Source organism: Metopolophium dirhodum, chromosome 3 (assembly GCF_019925205.1).
Source record: "Metopolophium dirhodum isolate CAU chromosome 3, ASM1992520v1, whole genome shotgun sequence".
Taxonomy (NCBI): Eukaryota; Metazoa; Arthropoda; class Insecta; order Hemiptera; family Aphididae; genus Metopolophium; species Metopolophium dirhodum.
In genome coordinates, this window is record NC_083562.1 from 14,112,517 (window position 1) to 14,138,909 (window position 26,393).

At 29.8% G+C, this 26,393-nt stretch overlaps 4 protein-coding genes across 7 annotated transcripts in view; 3 read left to right on the forward strand and 1 right to left on the reverse strand.

Annotated features, from left to right (window-relative positions):
* Nucleotides 1–1,196: 1,196 nt before the first annotated feature.
* Nucleotides 1,197–10,609, forward strand: LOC132940458 (repetitive organellar protein-like). The gene is made up of 11 exons (XM_061008082.1): nucleotides 1,197–1,469; nucleotides 2,348–2,414; nucleotides 2,477–3,024; nucleotides 3,371–3,431; nucleotides 4,972–5,134; nucleotides 6,454–6,541; nucleotides 6,636–6,731; nucleotides 8,404–8,528; nucleotides 8,625–8,786; nucleotides 9,958–10,107; nucleotides 10,183–10,609. Exons 1-11 carry the CDS (start codon nucleotides 1,446–1,448, stop codon nucleotides 10,367–10,369), a joined length of 1,671 nt encoding a protein of 556 aa, XP_060864065.1. The 5' UTR covers nucleotides 1,197–1,445; the 3' UTR covers nucleotides 10,370–10,609.
* A 1,463-nt stretch (nucleotides 10,610–12,072) lies between these two features.
* Nucleotides 12,073–14,070, forward strand: LOC132940459 (glycerate kinase). The gene has a single exon (XM_061008084.1). It carries the CDS (start codon nucleotides 12,410–12,412, stop codon nucleotides 13,898–13,900), a length of 1,491 nt encoding a protein of 496 aa, XP_060864067.1. The 5' UTR covers nucleotides 12,073–12,409; the 3' UTR covers nucleotides 13,901–14,070.
* Nucleotides 14,071–15,102: 1,032 nt separating this feature from the next.
* Nucleotides 15,103–19,634, forward strand: LOC132940461 (mitochondrial inner membrane protease ATP23 homolog). Of its 3 annotated transcripts, none has more exons than XM_061008089.1 (6): nucleotides 15,103–15,289; nucleotides 15,407–15,614; nucleotides 15,702–15,747; nucleotides 18,399–18,480; nucleotides 18,550–18,774; nucleotides 19,342–19,634. In XM_061008089.1, the coding sequence occupies exons 2-6, from the start codon at nucleotides 15,416–15,418 to the stop codon at nucleotides 19,534–19,536; spliced, it is 747 nt and encodes a 248-aa protein (XP_060864072.1). In that variant the 5' UTR covers nucleotides 15,103–15,289; nucleotides 15,407–15,415; the 3' UTR covers nucleotides 19,537–19,634. The 3 variants fall into 3 exon arrangements, with proteins under 3 accessions (XP_060864072.1, XP_060864071.1, XP_060864070.1); XM_061008088.1 differs by having other exon boundaries at nucleotides 15,104–15,327; XM_061008087.1 differs by having other exon boundaries at nucleotides 15,122–15,323.
* Nucleotides 19,635–20,196: 562 nt separating this feature from the next.
* The window catches only part of LOC132940460 (glycine receptor subunit alpha-3-like), a 31,477-nt gene continuing 25,280 nt past the window's right edge, over nucleotides 20,197–26,393 (reverse strand). For both annotated transcript variants that reach the window (XM_061008086.1, XM_061008085.1), the window contains 2 exons: nucleotides 23,341–23,587; nucleotides 20,197–22,559 (listed from right to left, as the gene is read on the reverse strand). In XM_061008086.1, coding sequence (XP_060864069.1) covers nucleotides 22,299–22,559; nucleotides 23,341–23,587 — 508 coding nt within the window. In that variant the 3' untranslated portion in view covers nucleotides 20,197–22,298. The remainder of the gene's footprint in view (nucleotides 22,560–23,340; nucleotides 23,588–26,393) is intronic.

Genomic DNA, 26,393 nt, shown 5'->3' on the forward strand with positions numbered 1-26,393 from the left:
GCCCATCCCCAGGACGTACAAACAATTTATTAGAAACTCCAGTCAACTATAAAATAATATTAATATGGTTTCATATTTAATACGAAAACATGTAAGGTATAAAAAAAATTCGTTTTGCCTTAACATCATGTATGTACCCATTACAGGCAATGCAACGGTAATAGGAAAAAAAATCCCCAACCCTATGAAAAAAATTCCCCAGACTACAATATTACTCATAACCACATACAACATGAACAAATATTTTTAAAACGTTAATTAGTATCTATAATTACCATTTACCACATTATTAATATTTAATTACAAATACATATATTATATTATATTATGTTATTAAAAAAACTATATATTATAAATAAAATTTTGTTTTAAATTACGATAATATATTATGTGTAATATGCCTTGTGCCTACATTTAATAAATTATTGTTTGATAATTATTATTACTTATATTTTGTATAATATTTTTGTATACTTAATATGTTTTTTTAACTTTATTATTTGACATATCGATCATTCGAAATATTTTCATATGCTATATTTGTTAAGTTGTTAAATTAATTAAGTTGAATTGCACATAATATTTAAAACAAAATATTATTTATAATGTATAATTTTTTTAATAATATAATATACGTATTTGTAATTGAATATTAATAATGTGGTAAATGATAATTATAGATACTAATTAATGTTTAAAAATATTTGTTCGTGTTGCATGTGGTTGTGAGTAATATAGTAGTCTGGGGATTTTTTTTCCGGGATTCCATTACAACATTTACAACTATATAAAAACCAATTATTCTTTATGTCATGGGGAGGCATTCGCCCCCACTGCCCCCCCCCTCTCAAATACGCCACTGACTCATATAACTATATATAACTACAAGTATACAACTATATTCTATAACAATAATTATTAGTTATTAGTTGATTTCACAATATCTTTAATTGTGCACGGACTAGATAGAAGTCTATTTTAGTCCGTAGTTAATAGTTAATACTTAAAAGTATTGTTAAATCATGCATTTTTGCACCTAAATTACCAGCATTGACCTTAATACCTTTTATACTATGATTACCAGGCTATTGTTCTGCGGTCAGTCTGTAACCTGGGTATGCGGACGGTTTGAACCGCAATGTTACCTAACGGTTCTACTGATACGTTCGTTGATAACGTTTGCTTAGTCAACTTACATCGTCTGCTACACTGACTGCCTACAAGTTACAACTACGACAACACTCTACAGTTTGTACTTTTTATCATCACGATTTACGACGGCGACGATATAATATGATATTGTGGATTAGTGACTAGTCTTGGCCCCGTTATTTGGATTTTGTAACTGTGTGCACTTTACAGTTGTTCGCTAATAATAATTTAACTGCGCGAATAATAATATTCAATTTCAGAAATTTATTACTACCACGACTACAAGGAATGATATGATGCTCGACCAAGAAAATCAGGTAAATTGTTGTTATTGATTTCGCTTACTAAATATCTGTTGCCATTATATGTTGTTTTTGTTAAATGCTGCAACGCCAAATAGGGCTAGGATTATGTCAACTCCGGTGTCAAAAGGTAAGGTTAAGGAGAAATTGTATTACGGCTGTAATATTGCAAAGCTTATAAAGAAATATATATATACATGTAGCACCTTTTAATTATAATAATATTATGTTTACATTATACTCGAAATGGTGTCGGGTCAGACTTTGCAATTCGTTGACAAAACTTTTATCTGTACTAGTGTTAATTATCTACATAGTATGTTTCCCATACAGTTTGTTGTTTACACTATAATCATATTATATTGTCCTCTACACATATACTTTATGTGATTAAGATAAATATAGTATTTTATGTATAATTAGATGTTCACCCTATGAGGGCATACAGGTAGTAATGATGTGGCAAAAATATTCCATACCTGTCCAACTTGATCATGTAGGCGGATACACCTTTTTCTATTCATGATCTCACACAGAGAACGTCATTACTCTGTTTAAAATGCATTGATTATACATTTACAAATTAAGATGCAATTTAACCAAATTTTCATATTTACTGAACGCTACTATTAGTATTTAAGTTGTATATGTATTATTATACAATAAAATCACTAAAAATTATAAACAAAACATTGTATGGCTACAACTAAATTTTGAGTAATGAAATATGATACTTATATTTCAATTTTTGTTTGAAATATAGTATTCTTTCTTTTTAGCAACTTTCATAAGATTGTAATAAAATGTAATAATTTGTGATAATATATGTTGTAGTTGTGCTATGTTATTAAGTAAATATGTGGTATAATATTAATTTTATTTATTTATTACAGCCTAATCTTCCAAATGGAACAGAATCATCAAACAGTTCATTTCAAGACAAAACAGTTATAAAAAATGGTTAAAATTTTTATTTTTATTGCTCTATAACTAACAAATATTTATGCAAAAAAATATTATAGGTGCTTCAGACAATATTTTCAGTAGTCACGAGGAATATTTAGGTGATGTGTCATTGGGTGGTTTTAACGTTTCTCAGCTCACAAACAAATTAGAACGTCTGGCTTTAGCTACTCCACAAGTGTCAAAAATCAGACCTGATAGTATAGTGATTGAAGACGATTTTGATCTAAAAGAACGTCCAGATTCAGCTGATTCAGATAGCGGTAGGCCTGTAACTTCAAATGACAGTTCTATTTACAGGTCATTTGTTACAGATTCTGTTGAAAACCAACAGTTGGATAGTTTAGACTTTTCTTCAACTATATGCAACGAAGACATAAATGACTCGGGCAGTAATATCGAATCAATACATGAAAATTTAACATCAGTGAATTTGGATTTAGTTAGCTCCGATTTTGAAGACTCTTCGCATAATCTAACTCTACATTCTTTCTCAAACAAATCATCAGAAGAACTATCACATCAATTAAATCCAGACTTGAACAATTCAGTACAGAAACTAAATATTTCGCTAATGGATGGTATAGGATCAGAAAAAATATTCCAGGTATGATAAGTATAAACTATAAAATATTAACAAAAACAAGTAATTATAGACAAAGTGCAATATCTAGAATACATTAAATTTGTAGGAATCATTAAATCTGTTAAAAGAAATATAATTATATTGCTAAAATATATTTCACATAGTTTATCAAATTTGTTATTTAACTTCTATAACAACAAATACAGTAAATGCCAAATCTATTTATAAATTATTGCAATAATAAACTGTAATATCCAATTTTAATTATTGCATACACTTTAAGGCTAAAATTTATTACACTTTGAAATGTTAATCTTCTATAAATCTTCATATTATAATTAAATTAATTATTATTTTTATTTTGCAGTCAAATATTTTTGAAAGTGAAATCAAAAATTCTAGTGAAGCAGGACCTGTAATAGCTGAAGGTAATTGTATTTACTATTGTTAAAATTAAAATGTATGTTGTTTTTCAAATAGGAACCCTATATTTTCATTTTTAAGTAGATATTTTTGGATGTATCTAAATCAAAATTCAAGCAAATAATTTTTGAGTTATATCAGCTTGTGTACTAAGGATAATATTATGTCTATGGTAATGGATTAAGTAGATGTGACAATTTGAAAAAAATAATAGTTACTATTGATTTATCAATATAAATAGTTTTAAGAAATATATATAATTTAGAAATTTTATTTTTATAAAACCATTTTTAATGATTATTATCCTTAGTATAAACATTTTAATAACTTAGAATAACTACTAATTACATCAAGATCAATAATTAGAATAATTAAATCAAGAAAGTCATCTGTTAAATAATTTGACGTAAAAAAAAGGGGGGTCCCCCACCCGTTCTTATTTGAAAAACAGAAGTTTGTATTGCCATAGGATACTCCTTAAGTTGTACAAAAAACATCAGAAATTTTAAAATATGGTCTTTAGGTATTAATTTTTTTATTATTCATAGTACAGCATCAACACTAGGTTATTAGCTTGCAAAAAAAAAAAATTCCATATAAATAATACAATAGTTTCGTTGGATTAAGTTGTACATATCAATATGTTTTAGAAATGTGATGATTTCATTGGTGTTGTCTTGGATTGGGCTGAGGGCTTTGAAGAGGTTGTCAGGCATTTCTAGGCTTTTTCTGGTATCTATATGGTTTTGTCAGTAGACAAGGAGGTGCTTGACTGTGAGAGGTTCTCCGCAGGTTTGACACTCACAGGTTCTTTTCTACGCATAAGATGTCCATAGGACATCTTTGAGTAACCTATACGTAGTCTGTTGATAAATACTTAATCTTTTCGATTTGATGTATGTGGTTTGGGTCAGTATACGTTAGTATTTGTTATTTCTCTGAGTTCATTATTAGGTATACGTCGCCATTCGGATTCCCATAAATTGGTACAATAGGTGCTGACATTCCTATGGATGTCAATGAGTGGGTGCATATTTTGGTCAAAGGGTTATTAACTGTTTTACGAGCTACTTTGTCAGCTTTCTCATTGCCATCTATTCCACAATGGCGTCCATATAAACTGTATATTCTTGTTGGCTATCGGTATACTTTAAAATTTAAATTTAAATAAATGTACTATTAAAAGGAAAAATGGTAAGAGTATGCCTAAAAAATCACCCTGTACACATTTAGAAACTAATTGTTTATGTTATATTATAACTTATTATGTTGATATAACTTTTAAAATTAATATTTGTAGGTAAATTGGTTAATTTAGTACCCGAGTCGGTATAATTATCAAAATTATACCGATTAGATTTAGTTGACCAATTTAAATTATTTAAATACAATTATTTAAGGAAATCAAGATTTAATTATTATTTTGACAAAATAATGTACGCATTCGTATAAAAATAATAATATATAATAATGATTAGATAGATATTGTATAATATCATTCTAGTAATGTCTATTGTAATTATTAATTTTCTTTTTGGTTGATAGGTTTCAATTCATCTGCTGGGTATAATTTTGATAATCTAGAAGCTCTTGAATCCGTGAGATCGTTAAATGAAGAAGATATTAGAAGGTTAACTATTTCCAGAAAATCTTTATATGTAGCATTTGACCCTATTGTGAAAAAATCTAACGAGGAGTCCAATGCTCGGTAAGTAAACATGTCTTGATGTTATGTTGATTATAGTTTAATTATCTTATTTAAGGAGATACAAAAATGTTCATATTTTACATATATATTCTCTATAAAAAAACACAGAACATTAGTTACTTTATTTTTAGCATACTAAAAAAAAAATTTTCTACCTTTGAACATAGAAAAATGTAAAATTGTCTCTTTTACTCGTTGTAAAAATTCTATTGCTTACAATTACTCATTGGATAATATAGTTTTAAATAGAGCTTATTCAATAAAAGATCTTGGTGTTCACTTTAGCTCAGATTTATCCTTAACTAAATCATGAATATGCTCAGCAAAGCTCATAAAATGTTAGGCTTCATAAATAGGAACACTCAACAATTTAATAACCCTACTACAATAAAAACAATTTATTGCTCCCTTGTGTGATCTGTTCTTGAATATGCATCACTAATTTGGAGTCAATCGTTAACCACTCATATTCATCATCTAGATAATATCCAATTTAAATTTTTAAAAAGAATTGTCCATATGAAAGACTTACCCATTTCTAAAGACTATATTATGCCAGTAAAACATTTAGTTAACATAGATTGCCTCCAGCTAAGACTTCGGTTTTTTGATATGTTCGTGTATGACTTGTTAAACTATAATATTGTAAGCCTAGAGTTCTTAACTCAGGTCAATTTCCCCCATACTACTCGAGAATTCATGATCGCTTTGCCATTCCATTCTTCAAGTCCAAATCAAGTAATGACTCTTCTTTGTTAGAGCTCTGAAACTTGCTACTTTAGTGTCCACCGCCTTTAGATTTTTTCAATACTACTCATAATACTTTTAGATTTAAGTCAATTATATTTTTAAAAGAAACATTATAATTTTAGTATTAGTCTTTGACAATAAATGTTTTCTTTATATTTTTATATATTTATTATTTGTATACTTATATATTTATATACTTTTCAATATTACTTAATACTTACTGTTCTACATAATAATTATTATATTCTCTAATTGTACTTATTCCAGTGGCCTAATTTAGGGGGGGGGGGAGCAACTTATACCACATTCAAAATTATAAAATGGCGTGACCCGTTGAATTATAAAATAAATTAATAAATATTTATGAATTTTTAATTTGTCACCAAATCATGCCTATTATCTTGAATTGTTACTACTATTAATCGAAAACTAAAATATATTATTGACTGTTGTTCTAAATCTTATTTTAATACCTAGTTTATTTTAAATAAAAACAACTTAATACATTTTAATACAAATTATGGATAATTTGACATTAATTAATATGCATTTATATTTTTATCACTCAGGAAAGAAGCATTTGAAAATATACTAGTCACAGATAAAACAGTATTGACTAGTTCTCCACAATCTAGTGGTTCTAACAAATCTCTGAATGTACGTAACTGTATTTAAAATAAATAATATTTTTATTCCTCAAAGTGACGATAAATCAACAATTATCATTTTTATAAATATTTTAAATTTTCAGATTTCAGATACCAAAATGAATCAGTCTATTACCAAAGATGAGAAAATCAGTAACAGTTCCAATTCCAAAACTAATGACAGAGAAAAATGTCACCAAGTATATAAATTAAATATTTTTATTTATAAATCAATAAAGTAATTTACCCTATGCTCACCTAAAGCCGAGCATATACTAGCAACCTTGATTGTCAATCTTTATTGGTTCATATATATACATTGCTGATTGTCATTCTTTGAATATTAGTGTATGCCTAGCTTTAAACCACAGAATATGATTAAAGTTGAGATTGTTATTTTATTATTTACTTCTATCAATATAATTGTATTATATTATGTGTTATAATTTATAAAAAACTGGTGCTGCTCTTGTATGCCAACTATAAATGCGGTCTACAATTATGTACGTAGAACACATATTAGAGCAGAAAAAAAATTAAATATACCTATATATAATATAATATAAATGAGTAAGATTGCTGATTGTATACAGTATTTTCTCACTATAAAGTTCCTTAAAGTAGTTATAGAGATAAATTGTTAATTCAAAACAAATACGTAGGTATTTAATAAGTTTGTTAGTTACATATCGGCTGTTGATTAATTTAAACTAATTAATTTTTTGACGTGCTAATATAGGAACTATGTGGCTTACATATACTGTAGACCGCATACTAGAGCAGAAACATGACGGTAGTCCGCATACAAGAGTAGCAACAAAAAACTATAGGCATACCAACAGTACCAAACCAGGCATATTCTGTAGAACTTCCCATCTATAGATTCACCTATTACAGTCTATATATACAGTGTGTTATGTCTTATATGTACCACTAAATATCTCAACCCGATGACCTTAGATTTAAAAACGGTTTGCTCTGATAGATAGGTGGTACCAAAGTGCACAAGCATTGCATGCTCAATACAACTTAAGTTTTTTTGAATAGCGACCCTTATTTTTGACACCAGATATGGGTAGGTAATTTTTTTCTAGTACATTTTGATCCATTGACTTAAGTCCTAAACCCAAAATTGACAGAGTTACAGGCTAACAGAATTTTGAGAATTGAAAATAATTTTGTCGAGTAACTCGACGACTGAAAATATGTTAGGAAAATAATGGGGGCAATTTTGAACATTTTATTACATAAACAAATGTACTTAAATGAAAAATAAACGTAATTTACTTTTTGTTTCATTATTATGTATGTATGTATCATGTATTCATGTATTTTTTCATGTACCTATTCATTAAAAAAGTCCACTCAATACAAGACTTAGTGTACCAGACTTTTTGAAAAATTGAATTATTTTCAATTTTCAAAACTCTGTTAGCCTGTAACTTGATCAATTTTGGGTTTAGGATAATGGTCAATGAATCAAAATGTGCTAGAAAAAAATTATCCACCCATATCTGGTGTCAAAAATATGAGTTGCTATTGAAAAAAACTTAAGTTGTATTGCGCATGCGTGAACCAAAGGAGTTAAGAATTTGAAATTTTCCCAAAATGTGCGCTTTGGTACCACCTATCTATACCTATCTATCACAGCAAACCGTTTTTAAATCTAGTGCCTTCGGGCTGAGATATTTGGTGGTACATATAAGACAGGACACACTGTATATATATACAAATGAATGTTTGTCTGTCTGTGTGTCCTTTGGTTGCCACGGGTTTTATAGCTATTATAATAATAATTATTGGTTGCCGGGCAACAAAGTGCATGGAATCAGCTAGTTACTAATATAATTACCATTACTTCTTTGTGCATAGGAAAAAATAGAAAAGTTGGAATGCGAAATCAAGAACCTAAAAAACGAATGTATTGCCGACAAAGAAAAAATTAAAAACTTGACCAACTCATTGATATCAGTAACTAAAAGTAAAGATCAATTGAGGTATGTATAATTTTAATACATATATTAATTTTTTTCGACAACAAATGAATAAAGTTTGTTTATCTGATTAATTTATATATATATATATATGTTTAGTACTGTGATTGGAGAATATGAAAAAACTATTTCTGATATGGTCTCTAAAAAAGAAGATGTACATAAAGAATATGAAGCTCGAATTGCGTATATTGAAGAAGAAAGAGCAAAAATGGAACGTCACCTCCAAAATTCAGAATTGGCATTCAATGATGTTCACGAGTAAGGTTTATTTGCTTTCTAACTACATTATGTAAAATTGTATCCTAATACAAGCTAATCCATGTGTAATTATTAAGGTTTGGGTTAGTTACTCAAATAATAATTATAGGGTTCTGATGCAGTGTCATACTTTTTCTGGTTCTTTAAAATGTAGCTGTATGTGGATAATAAGTTGTAGGCAATACAGATTAATCTATTGTAAATATGGTTTTTCTTTTTTTGACAAATTTAACTTTCAGACATTTTCATTAAATTAAAAATATCCTTTTTCTATGAATTAAAAATAAAATATTAGTTATTGTTAGGGCTGGCATTTTTATGCAATGTCTTATAATTTAGTTTTGGAGCTTGATTTTTATCAAGTTTATCATTATAATAAAATAGTAAAAACCATTATACATAAGGACATTATGTATCTACATCAGTACAACACTGCATCATACATGTGTACTACTGTTAGTTTAGTAAGTTAATTATCATTTCAAATTACGGATCAGAAGATAATATATAAATTGAAACCTAATTAAAACAAAAATACATTTTTAATATCATTATTATTTGGTTCTGAGCGGAAGGATGAATGTATTGGTGTGTATACATAATAGGTAGTTTAAATAATTTTTTGCTTTTAAACTTCAGTATCTTTTCCGGTAGGAAAGTGAATGTAGTTGGTACTTAAGAAAGGTATTCATAGAAAATTTCCACAAATTATCAAAATCGCCAAGTAAAACAAAAAAAAAATCTGATGGGCTGGTTAAAATTTGTTCAGTGACCCAGATGTAGGCTGCATCTAGGCCTCAAGTTTGGAGATCCTTGATTTAAGTTATTAAAATTCCAGCCCTAAATTATTAAAATAAGATGATATTATGACTTGTTTTTTTTTATAATAGATACTTATAAGTTTATAAAAAGATAATATTAAGAGTTAAATAAGTTTTGTATTTTATTGTATGACTTTTAATTGAAAAATTGTTAGAAGATAAAAGATAATATTATATTATTAACCTATTGTACGTATAAATTTGTATTATTATTTGTGAAAACCATTCATAAAATAATTTATAAGTATACAATACTGGTTTAAATATGTTACATTTTGATAGTACATAAATTATTTTATTTAATGAGTGCAATTTGTTTTATTTGACATAAAATTATATTTTTTTCGTAGAAAATATAATTCTTCAAAGCAAGTAATAGAGGCAATGAAAGAAAACGAAACAAAATATAAAAACTGTATTAAAGAATTTGAAGAATCTCTCAAAAAGTATGAAGACAAATATATGAGGTTAAAAATACATGCCACTGAACAAATGAATAAGTAATAATTTAAACGTTATTGAAATTGTTGTCATTTTTAACTACTAAAATGTCTAATTAATATTTGTTTTCTTAGAGCTACTGAAGAAATAAATGATAAGGAGAGATCATTTGAGGCAGAAACTTCAAAAATGAGAATAATGAACAAACGCTTAGAGGTGAAAGTCAGATCATTACAAGAGTCGTTAGATAGGAAAGACGTGGAAAACGCTGAGCTAACTAATCTTTGTGACGAACTAATTGGGAAATTAGATAGAAACTGAAATACCTTAGTTGCATCAATTAAAAAAAATTTTAGAACTATTAATCTTAATATGTACACTTAATATTACTTGAATTATTATTTACTCACTATGTTTTGTTAATAAAAGTAAGTAAATTTATATATAATTATACAAGCAAAGCATAGATCACATACTAAACTATTGATTGCAATTAATTATAATTTTACATGTTATGTACCTGTTAAATGTAAATTAAAAATATATTATTTATTATTATTACATCTTCTTTTAACTTATGGTTTTCGAGGGTGAAGAGTTTTCATTTATGTACAAAATAATTTGGTCGGTAACAACCTATCAATTTAATTTGAATATACGCAATGGATTTCTTTTTTTCTAGTATTAATTGTACAATACGCTTAAAAATGTAATTTTATTGTTATTCCTCTCTCAACAATTAAATTATATATTTTTGTTGTAAAAAAAAAGGTGATCATTATAGTTTATAGATTAGCTATAAAATATGTATAGAACAAAAATAACTAAAAATGGTTGTATGTCATATCTCTATATACAAAATGTTTGTGTAATTCTCCGCCAATATAACTGTTGTAATTTTTAAATATTTTGAAGATGAGCTATTTTAATCAATCAGTTTATGTAAGTCAAGAATCTTGAAAATTAAAAAAAATATCAATTTATTTATAATTTTGTTAAATATAATATGCTTTCTAATTTTTGTAAGCAGTTTATACTCATACCCACTAACTTTGCATTAAGCATTACGTTCTCTAATTATTATTATTTGTTTTTTTCTAATTTTTCAATTAGCTAATAATTGTTTTTAACCTATCTTTTTGTTAATCATCATGTTTTTAACCCTTATATTATTCCATCCTAATATATGTAGTACCTAATTTTTATTCAAGCAACCTTATACTGTTGTATATTTTTGAGAATTAATTAATACAATACGAACACATATGTTAGTTGTAATTGTTTATTTTTTTTAACATTGTATTTTGTAAATATATTTAGTGAAATAAATGATAAAATAATATTGTAGATCAAGTCGTGTTTATAAAAATTCCAAATTTTTTTCTAACGTCATCAATTGTTTTGTTTAAGAAAAATGGTCAAATTTTTATAATTATAATATTGTTTTGTAAATATTGTCTGATTCATTTTGGTGATTTATAATTGCTTTTTTTTTAATGTAATTGTAAATTTATAGAACATTTCCAACATTTCAGTATTTACATTAAACTCAACTATTATGATCTAATTTCTCAAATGTTGCAGTGCTTGAATTGAGGGAATTGTGAGCGAGAAATGGGGTCTCTTCTTTAAAAAAAAATATTTTAGCGTGCCACTGTATCAAGAGCGCATGTCCGATCTCAATTTCAGCTGAAAAATTATTTATTGGACATGTATTTTAGACGATAGCTAAAATACAATTCAGGCAAAATATTTGTTATATTTTGTTTGCTAAAATATGGTTTAGCCAAAATATTTGTCAGATGAAATACTGTCAGTTAAATTATTTTTGGAACAAATACTGTCCAAGATGTTATTCGGTATTTTGGTCCAAATATTAACTGTCGTCGACATTATTTTCGGACTTTTTATAGCATTATAGCGGTGTATGCAGTCGTGGTTTGAACGGATTCTATATCAACTCTCAACGAACATTTTTGATAACGACGTTACGCCGTTATCGAATTAATGCCCGTCTTAAATAATATGTCCGATTTATAATACTATATTTCTATACGTGCGAATATGCGATAATCGGATTAATATTCATCACGAGAAGTTCAATTATTATTTATTATTGCTATGACGGAGTTACAATAAAATTGTAATAATATGTCATCACTCATCATGCACGTACTCAAAGGACGGTCTTGTCGCAGTTGAAAACGAATACCCGATGAAAGGCGATCGGGCTCAGAAAATTTACTATCGACGCGGTCTTACCTATACGATAATAATCCAAAATTGTCAATATTTATTTATATTATAGGTATTCGTCAACATCTCGGTCGCGTTTTGCACAAGGTTGCGGACTTGCAAGTAATGTGTTCGGAGTTCGATCGTTTAGCGGAAATGAAGAAATACGTTGTGAAGGTTTTTGAAGAATGCGTCAAATCGGTGTCGCCCAGAAACATCGTCAGAAACACACTGAGATTCGATTCAAAAAGGCTTTTCGTCAATGACGACTCTTCGGCGTACAGCGTGCCTGGTGACGTTTACGTGGTCGGTTTCGGTAAAGCGGTGCTGAACATGGCGCTAGAAGTGGAGAACATACTCAACGGCCGTCTCAAGGAGGCCGTAGTGAGCGTCCCATTCGGGACCCAACGACCCTCCTCCTCGCACAACTCCAGAGTGCGCGTCATGGAGGCAGCCAGGAACAATATGCCTGACCGGGAGTCGGTGGAAAACACCAATCACATCACAAGTACACTAGCCCGTCTGGGGAGTCACGATTTGCTGATCGTACTGATATCGGGCGGGGGTTCTGCACTGTTGTGTTCGCCGACCGTGCCCCTCCACGACAAAATTCTCGCCACCAACTTGTTGTCGTCGGGAGGTGCATCCATCGAACAGCTGAACACCGTGAGGAAAGCGCTGTCACGGGTCAAGGGCGGCAGACTAATCGGGTCGGTCCAACGGGAGTGTACCGTGATCTCGCTGATCCTGTCTGACGTCGTGGGCGACCCGTTGTCCGCCATCGCCAGCGGACCCACCGTGCCCAACGACGATCCCGACTGTCTGCCCATTGGGATCGTCGACCGCTTCGGTCTGCGTGATAAGATGCCCAAGTCCGTCATAGACGCGCTCTTGCGAAACGAATCGTTCAACGGCACCTCGGCACGGTTCGACAGAGTCCACAATTATGTGATCGGCAACAACGCCATAGCGTTACGGGCGGGCATCGAATACGCCAGCCGAGACTTTAAGGCTGTACTTGTCACGACGTCGCTCCACGGCGACGTGGCTCTGGTAGCGACGTTTTATTCAGATCTCGTAGCGTACGTGTGTGGCCTGTACGCAGGCGCAACGGACGAGAAACGCAAAGACCAACTGAAGGTAACGTCGTCGTCGGTAGTCGGCGGTGGCGGCGTGGACGTCGAGGGCCTGACGAACAGTGTCGTCGAAGCGTCGTCCGAAGGCCGTGGCTTGTGCATACTGAGCGGCGGCGAGCCCACGGTCATGGTCCGGGGTAGCGGCGTGGGCGGTCGGAACCAAGAGCTGTCGCTGAGGGTGGCTTTGGCCTTGGGGGCGGCGAGACGTCGCGACGACGGTCTGCACCGGTTCGACGTGCTGTTCTTCAGCGGCGGTACAGACGGCATCGATGGTCCGACCGATGCGTGCGGGGCCTTCGGTTACCCGGCACTCGAGGACGTGGCGCTATCCCAAGGCCTGGACCCTTCACGGTATGTCAACAACAACGACAGCTACGGGTTTTATTCGTCACTTGACTGCGGTAGTGGTGATCTACTGAAAATCGGACACACCGGCACAAATGTGATGGATGTGCACGTTTTGATCATCAAACCGAAATAAAATCATAATGCCACAGTGCAAATAATAATTATTTACCAGTTGTCAACACACATAGACTATAGAGTTCAGCGACCGTGTATGATAAATATTAAATTGTAATAACCGATCGTAGATTTAATTTTTATATTGACATAAATTTAATTAAATTTTGAATGAAAAATTTAAACAAATTTTGTAATAATGATTTTTTATTTTTGATAGTATTTGATTGTTATCATTGTTATCATACTAACTAAAATGATAATAATTTTGAATTTTGATTTAAATTTTGAAAAAAAAACATTTAATGAAAAAACTGCTTACATAAATGGCACTTGAAACATGGATTTCCATCCATTTCTTAACTAAACTAGAAAAATAACAGGACTGGAAAGTTATTTCTTTTTTTTTGTCGATAACTACGATTTACGTTCCAAGGCTCAAGCAGAGTTTGAAAGATCGCAAAACTCCATCAAAATTGTTGTAACACTTTATTGGTGCTTTAAAAACAATATTCCAACCATTTCCTAGTTATAACCACGATTTAAGGTATATCTTAAATCGTGGTTAAAACTAACATTTTCGAAAAATGTTTTTTCAAATATGTAATTTATCAGTCCCGCCGTTAACGTTCTATTTTAGTTTTAAAATTCGCTCAGAAGTCCTTCGACAGCAAAATTCAAAATCAAGTAAAATATATGAGTAAATTTCTAGAAACAGTTCTCACGCCAGCATCTAAGATAGAAAAAAAATTAATATTTTAAGATAAACTATACCGTCTATACTCTGAGCTTTGCATAAGATAAACCGAAGCTATGTAAAGCTAAGATATACTTAAGCTTCAGCTTAATAAGATATTGAAATACCTACCCTAAATGATATAAACTTACATGGTTTGTTCAATGTGTATCAATTTTAGGCAGTGTCGGCCTGATACAACAAAGGGTCGTTTATAAAGTTTTTTAAGGGGCCCCATAATGAATGGCATTGGTTGATAAATACTTTGCGGAGTCCCTACTCCCTTTATAGACCAGGAACACTACGCCAAGCATATACAAAACTTACGAGATCCTAAAAAAGCTGGCCGCTGGCCGATATTGATCATAGTCACATGGACGATGGACCTGCTTAATATGCGTTTGTTTCGACTGTTTCGAGTGTCGCTTCGCTTAGAGTGTACGCGGTCTTAGATCATGGTTATCATGAAACTAAAATAATAACTTTTATCAGATACTATTCAATCGGTGTGATAAGAAAATAATCAACGAATTACATGTGTTTTAAAAAGTTAAAATTTAAATCAACAACAATTTACTATATTGTAGTATTTAGACATAGTATTTTAGTGACTAACTTAGAGTAATGGTTGTCAACAATAATTGTATGTTTTATTAGATAATTTGTACGTGGGTACGTCTTTCCATTCTGTTCTAGTTTTATCTAAGTAGGTATACAACATAAAGTAGTAAAATAGACTACATTTTGTTATTACGAATTATTTTCTCTAAAACTGATGTTGTGCCTTAGATAACACTTATGGCGGAACGCAAAGAAAATAAAGACCAAACAACCTCACAGTCCACAGATAACTATGATGGATGGGGATTTGATTTATTCCCCGAGAGAAGAGGTACCTATAAACCAAATTTAAAAAATATTTTGTTTCAAGGACGTGGAAATGAAAACTTGGAAAGAGTCAAGTGCGAAAGAAAAGTGGCTTACTGTATCAACAAAAGTAAGTACAAAACAGTATTTAATATATATTTAAATGTATTAAACATTATAAAAAAATAACTATGATTCTATATTTTATATTTAACAGGTCCTTTGGTAAAGATCATGATGGGTGCGTTGCGCAGATCTGGCTGGTGAGTTGTGAAATCTTAAGATAATAATGTTCTTTAACGTGAGCGAGCTAGGTGGTGTCAGATAATGAATTTGATCAACTTATTATTATACAATTTGTGAAAATTCTGTTACAGTCAGTATTGAGGTGTAATTAAAAAATGTGATGTAGCATAGTAGTATCTATATATTACCTTGTCTTAAGACAATGCCGGACACAGTGGCACAAATTGTTTTATTTATACAGGTGGCAAACTTGGTAATTTACCGGCCATCACCATTAGTCATTATGAGTCTTATGAATTCATAAATAATAATTATACAATATTTCCTATATTTACGATATAATTATATAACCTTTTCCAGTTCCAAAGGATCCACCATATAGGTACACACCAACGCACCACCAAATTATTTTAGCAGGGCAGCTACTATTTTACTTGTGGATTTGCGCCACTCGCCAGAATTGTGCACAAATGCACATTATATAATATGAAAATAACACACTTATGACAATAATACCTAATAATGAATCACACTACCTACTTCAATTTAATAAATATATACTTCACAGTAAATATTGGCCTTTTTTGTTTTTTTAATTAAAATTTGTGTTGTATCTTTTTTTTGAAATAAATATTTTAGATTGATAACTTAAAAATTATTATAAAAGAAGCAAATCTAAACATTATATTACACAAACCTCATAACTCATAAGCATTCTACTCGACTTGTTTAATAATTTGTTGTTCTTCATATTATTGTGTTTATCACCAATAGGGTCATAAAATAATTGACTATTTTAGATTAGTTAAATTAAGTTTATCTATTTACTAAACAGTTTTAATAAATTATTAAATCAAAATTACTATTGAATTAGTCATACTATTAATAACTTTTTGATTGAACTAATTTAATGTTATTGTTGTGTTGAAACTTGAAATAGTTTACTAAATTACTATCTTAAATCTACTTGTCTTACACTTTTGTTCTTAATAAATTATCTGCTGACTTTAATGGCAAATTACTATTAAAGTTTTTTTACATGCAATTAGAGAATCACTATGAACATCATAACATGAAACATTGAAAACACATATTTTACATAACAATAAAGGAAATCTATACAATTATATGAGTTGCTAAGTGAATTTATTCACAATTAAAGTTTTCTGCCTAAGCCTTCCAGTGGCGGCGCGAAATTGTGGAGACTTTGAAGCATATTGTATAATTTAAATACTTTTAACACCGCACCATTTATTAAACCAAAATTAGCAGCAGGGGCCATTAATAATTATTAATTATAATATTTACCATGATATTTGTGTTGAGGTCTTACGATTATATATATATTTATACACCCACCCACCCATTTCAGACATGAAGCAATTGCTTCAAATAATCCTATATCCCGCCGCCACTTAAGCCTTCATACAATGTAGTTATAAAATAAATTATTTTCAGAACTATCAATCAGATAACATGTAATTGTCACTATTATATATTTTAATTTTATGATTTAAGTACAAACTATAATAACTTAAAATTATAAATTGTAAGCAAATTGTCTGTAAAATAATAAAAATAAAAATTTTAAAAGTTTACATGTAATGCTTCTTTTATATTAAAGAAAATATTGCAACAAGTTATTTGAAAATATTAGAAGTTTTTATTATATGTATTTTCAACTCTTGTTATTGTAGCAACACCAAAGAATACCTATAGGTCTTATTTAAATTAAAAATTATTTAAGAAATTCTTGTTCTATATTTTTCTCATCTATAAGTGAGAAAAACGAAATTGGGGACGGAGTGGCCGAGCAGACTAAGGCGTCGGCTGCGACGCAGCCGATCCGGGTTCGATTCTTGGCCAGGGACGGCATTTTTCTTCGGGCAAGTCACGGTGTCCGGAGAATCAAGTGCCGCCGTCCCCCACCCGGGCATGGCAGATACCTACGGGTGCCCAATCAAAAATCTGCCAAACCCAACACACACGTGTTCCTCCCCCTACCGACAACACTAAAGTACAAAAACCCAACCAGGCTAATAACCTCAGCTGTTGAAGCCTTACTCTTAATAAAAAAAAAAAAACGAAATTAGTTTAAAAAACATTATATTTTATAGGTACTATATTCATTAAATTAAATTTATTAATTACTTTTTAAGTATAAGGTTTTTAATTGGTTCCCAACTAATATGTAGAAATTAGTAATATTGTAAATTGTATTAAATATTTCAATATTTTATTGAATTGGTAATTATGCAGTACATATTAACTAGGAATGTTTCCAGATTTGGGAGTTTTATTGAAAAAACATTTTTTTGTTAAAAGTTAAGTAAACTGAGTAATTTAATTGTAAATCTATCTGTTTTATATCTGTAAAAATATAACAAAATAAGATAGGTAATGACTAATGACAGTAAATGGCGGCCCCTATATTACCCTTTGTCCTAGTGCAATAAAATGTTATATTCTATTCAAGTTAAAATAATCATACTACACAGGGCCATGGTGTTCATACACAACAAATTGTATAACTGGTTGGTCAGGTAACGGTGACAAAAATTAGATTGCCACCAAGTATGGTTCTTAACTTGAGTATAGTAATGTTGTAGCACTGTAAGCACTATTGTTGGTATTAATATTAATAATTAAATTATTTTTCTATTTTCAGCAATGTCAATCCATCTCGTCATATTGCATGTGAACTATGTGATTCGAGCGTCCATGGGGGATATGATCCAATTATGAATCAAGTATAAAATAATAATTATTATTATTATTCCATTTTTTTTTTTATTTTTTTTTTTTTTTGTGTAAATCAGGTTGTTATATGTCAAAACACAGCTACATCAAAGGGTACCATACAGGGAGTTCTTACACATGAGCTCATACACATGTTCGACAATTGTACACGTAAATTAGACTTCCGGAATATTGAGCATTTAGCTTGTACAGAAATCAGAGCAGCAAATTTGACTCATTGTGGACTTGTATCGTCTATTCTCGAAGGGCATTCATCATTTTTTAATTTTAGAAAAAAACACCAAGTGAGAATTAAAAATCATTACACTATAGTACAATCTTGATAATTTAAACGTGTTATTGGCGATTGCAAAACATTTGGTATTATAGCTTTTATGAAATTTTTTATATACATTATTAACTAAAGTATGAATACAATATAGATATTCAAGTTTTCTTTCAAATTTAATTTAAGTATCATTTATTATTTGTATATACTATATAACAATATGTTCTTAAAATTTTTTTTTTTTTTAATTAAAGTAAATTACTCAACCATTTTCAAAATGTATATAATGTATTCTCTTTTTATTGAGGGTTTTAGTTTGGTATAACATTTTATACATGTTAAGTAATTATACTAGACTGCTAGTTTATAACATTTTATACTTTAATTTGTGTACATAAATATTATAAAATTAAATGCTAATAAAAAAAAAAATTATATTATATAAGTTTAATAGAATACCAATTACAAAATGCTAAATTGACAAGATTATTCTATCTGTATATTTATTTAAAACTATATTTTTTTGGTATTGTATTTTATATATTTTTTTAAATATATTTTATTTATTGTTACTTTTACTTAGGACTGTGTAAAACATAAAGCCACTATTTCTGTGTTGGCTGTTAGAGATGTCACCTATGAACAAGCAAAAGAAGCAGTTGAGAAAGTATTTGATCGTTGTTATGCAGATTTAGAACCTATCGGGAGAAGAATAAGAGGAAATGCAGTTGATTTTGAACTTGCATATGCTGAAGCTTTTTTAATGGGCTATGATTAATAGTTATTAATTTATGTTATTGTGTAGAATAAAAAACAATATTAGGTGTGCAAAAAAATGTATTTGAAAATTAAAACAATATAAAAATATAGAAAATATTTTTACTCGTGGAATTGAAAATCTTCTTTCAATATATTAATTGATTTACTCACCATAATTTTATATGAATATAATTATAAAATGGTGTTGAAAATGAGACTGGTGAACAACATTTGTAAAGATTTAGTAGTATACAAGTTAGCAAGTAATTACATTTTTACACTGACTCAATAACATAATACAGATATAGGTAACAATGTACACAATGTACTTCAACAAATCAAAATATCTAGATGTTATAATAATTCTATGAATAAGTATAAAAGAAAAATTATGCTTGAAAATACAATATAATAAAATAATATCTGTGGTATGGTGTAAAAACATGACACTGATATGTTAAGCCAGGGGTGTGGTAATAATATCGTGTGGTAACTTAACCTAACCAACCAATCACAGCGAAGAATTTGTATGCACATACACGCGTACGTGTTTAATGGAAACCCGCCTTTAGTCAATCGAATTGAAATTTGGTAAGCTATTAACTAATACCAAATAATTATTTATCGTATACCTATGTGTTAAAATTAAAAAACATTTTGACTTTCTGCTTTTAATTTTTCTTATAATTATTGGTGAAAACAATTTTGCTCGGTCAAAACCATTGATAATAATAATAATAATAATAATATGTAATAACTTTATTAACGGAAATAAATTCCTGTTTCATTTTTACAGTTACAATAAGCACAATTGTTTCTTAATTAAATTATATTACAATATATATAAAAGCGTATATAATAATAATTAATAAGTAATAACTAATAAGTAGATTTAGGTACAATATCAATATGATGTTTAAGAATAATGAATACAAAGAATACATGCATACAATTATATAAATAATTAATAAACAATACAAATATAATGTTAAGTTGATGAACGATTTTTCATAACTTGGATTTTTAGTTACATTTTTGACGAAAACTTTTAAAATGAGTTATAGATAATAGATTAAATCTTCATGTTTAATATTGTTTCCTAACATTATTAAAACCTTACACGGGGAGTTAAATTCAGAACAAGGTCGTACATTTTTTAAATAAAATTCTCTTAAGTGCATGGGGCTAATTTTTAAATCTAATCTTTCTAATAATTCTGGGCAGTCAATTAAGTTATTTAATTGGTATTTTAAATAAAAAATTGTATTTATTCGAAGTGAATATTTTTTGTAATTTTAACTTTTAATATTTATAAAAATAAAATCGTGCATTTTTAAGCTTTTTGATAGAATGAAAAATATTTTAACGAAAATAACTAAAAAAAAAACAAAAATTAAATTTGTTCATGCTTATAAATAGCTGAAAAAGAGTTAAACATTTTTTTATCTAGAGAAAATAATAAAATAAATATTTGGTGAACATTTTAAGTACCTATCTATCGCTATTCGCTTTAGAATTGCAACAAAATGTCAAAAATTAACTGAGGATAAATATTTACTTAGGTACATCAATTTTTAATATTAAAATTTATTATTTAATATACAATATAATCCAATAGTGACCTGCCTAGTGCCTATCCAAAGACGATGTACACTCCACATCTATGCAACTATAAAGTAGTGCATTACCTACTTGTCTTTTTAATGTTACAGATTGATATGTTGTGCGTATTAATTATTACAAACAATTTTAACCACATATTGACACAAAAATACAATACAATCATTTATTAAAATGTAGCTATTTATGTAACTTAATATTGTTAGTAAATACTAATTTGTATATTTTATGTATCTATATAATATGCATTAATAATTCATATATTATCATATATGTATATAATTTTATTATTATTGATGCAATCTGCAGAAATAGTTCAGTTTCGGAAATATAAATATAATACAATATTATAGTGTTGCATACTTGTATACATATTCCATATACCTATTATATTAGTTACAATATAGGTAAGTAAGTACCTATTTCACTTAAGATTTCACTTATAGGTTAGATTATTATAATTATTATTCAGGGGCGTCATTTAAACTTTTTGAAAGGTATGCTAACAACTAGAAAGGCCAAAAAAATTTCCACCAAGCCAATTTCACGCTCTCGAAAATTAGAATCTTTATATTTTTCATGCAATAATCTAATTAGATTATAAATATTGTATACGGTATGCCTAATATTACGACTAAGTTAGTACTTAATTATTTTTATAATAATATTAAATAATATAATAATATTAAATTTATAGACACTATTGTATCTACCTATAAAAACATTGTATTTTTTTTTTTTCAAAATACTTGGTCCCACTGAGAGAACTCGTGTAGGAGCCCATGAGTTGAAAACTACATTATAAGTACATAAATAGTGTATTTAAAACAAATACTGAAATCCTCAATCACACATAAAATATTTAATATAAACCAAATATTTTTATATTTCATTTAAATAATTTAATAATAGGTACATTAATAATAATATCACATAGCCATAGCCCATAGTATCGGCAATACTTAAGACCATCAAAACATTTTTAAAAATAAAGTTTATTTTTGCCTGGTGTAGAATAATTATAGCCAGGGAAAAATACAATCTTTATAAATTTTAGGTATGCATAAGCATACCCTGAAACATCTAAAATGACACCCCTGTTAATTGGCTGTTATTATTATCATCATCATACGCACATATCATTTTTATTTTTGCATTCGTTCAGACGATGGAGGCCAACGCTTTGCGCCTGGACTCATTGAGGTAAGATATCCAGTACATGACAGAGAAAATGACAAAGCACAACGGGAACAGTGCCAACGACACCTGGTCTAGGGTGCCCCTCGGCGAACCGCAATATAGTATGACATGTCTGGTGATCAACTGGAATCGCAGCTTCCCGGTGGATGCAACCACCACTGGTCCACTGTTCGTCGTCCCCATATGCTGCTGTGATGTAGGAAGTTGAGATTTTGCAGTCTGCTGCACAGTGAAAACAAAAAAGGAATTGTAGAACGCAATTATTTAATTTTTTTTTTTATTTGGTCTTGTCATCGTTACTTCACGGTCCACGCATTATATAGTTCATTATAATATTGTAACACAAAAAATGTATACTAACTATATAGGTATCAACAAATAATGAAAATAAATGATTTATAGACGATAAAAATTGTGTGCTGTTATTTGCATATAACATATTGCATATTTGCATTAAAAAAAATGCGGGCGAGTGAGTACTACTCTGCTGTACATTAGGTGTCATGTGGGACACTGGGTTATTGTAATGGGTGTGTTAAATTTTAAGATCATAAATTTAACAATATACCCAAAGTTTTCGAACACGGTCAAATTTCCTACTCTGTCTACAGCACGTATATATACAATAATTAATATAATACCTATTATGGATACAGTGGTGTATTTGATTATTTGAGGAGGGAGACAGTGGAAATTGTCTCTCCCCTGTTAGTTTATTTTACAGTGTCGTCCATGACACTAAATGTAAATCATTTTAAATTGTATTTTTAATCGAAACTGTAATAAATGGTAGATATTAAAAATTAAATTATAACATAAATATTAATATTTAAAAAATAATTTCACCCTGCACTGTATGGATGTTAGATACTTCTGGATGACTGGATATATAATAATATTACTCCCATATACTGAGAGAAATTCTTTTTCACGTTTTTTTCGTAGGCTGATAGATTATATAGTGCGAGGGTGGGCAGTTTATTACAGCAATTATTGCACCTACCGAATCGTCTTCTCCAGCCATATCGCTTCCGGAGGTTGCGTGAACTTTGTTGGACCCGAACAATGGTGGTTTGCTTGGAGCGCCTCCACTGCCATCTAGATCGCGTTTCTTATGCCTCCAATGCTTATCATATCGCATGCCAAATAGCACGATAAAGTACTCGACCAGCGCCAAGAACACGAACAGCGTGCATGATATTAGCCACACTTCGATGCATTTCAGTTCCAGAGCGCTCGGCGAGTTGTTCCTGCGCAGTGGCGGTGTAAAAACGTATAGTAAAACGACTTGCCGACAATATTTTATATTCTAGGCATACATTGTCCGCCGTGTTTGTCTTTTCTAACTTGAAATATTTATAGAAATCAACCATTATAAATACCTATACCTACTACATTTGTAGGTGTTTTTATAACAACAGTCATTCAATGATTTTCGTTGTTCTGGGTTCAAGTAAATCAATAAATTTTTTATAAATTGTAATTATTATCACTAGATCTTTCCGGTACATAGGTAAATTACGTAGTATATTGGAAATACCACTGCTATCATCCCGTCGACAAGATGCTGATGAGCACTTCATAACCTCGCTCTTGGGTGGCACTATAGATGCTCCTGATCTCCTCTCCAACGTAAGTCTTCGAATCCCTTCCTTCTTCTCCAGAAATCACTCCCTCTTTCAAGTACCAACCCACAACACATCCTATGGACACAATCGTCCCTTACATAGAATGCTACGTAAGCTAAATAATGCTAATTTTGATTTTAATATTTAATAAATGTATTAGTTATAAATTTGCTGTACTATACGTCTATACTCTATACACTATGTTACTATATTATGTTTATATTGAGTTTTATTATCTATATTATGTTTGGTTTTACTGTATGTTATAAACATTTACTACATATTAATATTATATTGATTTTAAATGTAATCATAAAACTGCCGATTGGCGTTTTTATAGAAATAAATAAATAAATCAATGTTTTTGAAAATCGTTTTTCAAAGATTTTAAACAAACACGACGAGACGGCAAAAAGTGGGGTGTCTAAGCATGTTAGTGCAGCGCCTGCTACTAGACTATAAGTTATAACTACGAATAAAAAGCGTAGTTACTAAAAATTATAAATTAAATGAGTTGAATAATAATAATATATCTTGGGAGGGGAACTATATTTTAAATCAAATATTTGGTTTACTGATAGTTGATAATCGATAATTGTTATTGACTAGTGTACCCATATATACGATGGACTCGTGGAGGAAATACGATTCGGTAACGTTACATGAAAAAATACGTGTTTAAAAATTAAAACGGATTGCAGTGGTGCTAAGCAAAAGGGATATTTTATTCAGATATTTATGTTATAAGAAATACCTTATTTCTCGATTCACGTTTCACGAAGGTTGAAATATTATAGATACCTAGGTTCAGTAGGTACCTATCTAATGAGTTTTATCGCCTATACTTATACAGGCTACCAGCGTACCCATTTAATTTATTTATGACGATTGACGAGATGATGTTTTTTTAATTCAAAATGTTCGTTTTTTCTGATTACAGTTGTGGTATGAGTGTATGACTATGAAATATTATGGAAATAATCGTCTTCCCCCATGTCTCAAAATACCTACACAATAACGAACCACAGCTTATGCACTAGGAAATTAAGTAACTTAGTACCTAACCATTGTTTTAATATATTATCTAGATGCGGAAATAACATTTTTTTAAGGAATTTTACTATAAATTAATTTAAATTGGGTGCTGGTCGCTTTGAAATTTTTTGAATGGTTGATACGTTTATTTAGTGTTAAAAATGTACAACGCTCCAGATTATTTATAAAATTTTTAAATTATATACCTATTATGTATGTGAAAACAGCTCAAGCTTACATTTAGTTTATGTTTTCCAATAAACTATTTATTTGGTTTTTATGACCCACCCTTTCGCACTGAGGTCATAAACCTAGTGTTCTCCTTTGTACGCATAATTATTAAATATTAATAACCAAGGATTTGAAAAACCTTGATGCAGAAATATCCCATATTTTATCCCTAAAAATCATTAGGTACTTTATATTTTTGTACTGTGTTAAAAAAAACTTGAAAATCACACAAAAATTACCTAATAATTATGTTTATTCTACGTTTGTGCTACTTTGAAATATTATGTTTTATTTATTTATTTTTTATTTATGTCATGAACACGTCACACGCAACCGCCGTGACCACGCGATTTAAACAGTTTTGGTTTTAAAGAATTTAAGATCATAATACAACAGATTGATTGACCGATAAACCAATATCTTACGATTTATTACTGGGTAGTTACAAAAAAAAATATTTTATCAACTCTTTATAAATTATGATATTTGGTGATAAGAAAAATAGCTTATTGCAAAAAATTGCTTGGTTTAAATTAAAGAAAATGTTGATATTGATGATATTAAACATAATAGTTACCTACATATACAAATTAAAAAGTAAGACTTGCTTTTTAATTTGTATCTATATCTATTATGTGGAGGCTAGATAAATATTTGGGGGGGGCAAGCCCTACCCAAGCTCCCACCTAATTGCGCCTATGCAAATTTTCATCAACTTTATTTAATTGACAATAATAAATGGCAATATTACACAGAAAATCGTACGTAATCGTGTTGTTTTTGGGGTCTTTTTGACAATCTACTGTTTGATCGAAATCGTACGGAAATGTGTTCCCAAAAAGGTAAAACGTACGGACTTGTGCTTTACCGATATTACATAGGACCATAGGTAGGTCTAAGGTCTAACATACTATTCTGTTGATTCGTAGTCTGCAGGACAAAATATCCATACAGATATCCTCGTAATATTCGAGGGGAATCTATTGGAATACCATACCTAATGATGGATAGTAATGATTGCATAAAGTAACGTGTTTTCAGAGGGGGAGTGGCAGGGTAAATTTGCGAAATATTCAGATACAAAACCATTAAAACCAGTTTGAGTGGCTTGGCGCTGCGCGGTGGCTACAATCAATCACGCAACGTGGTTGAGAGCAAGTAA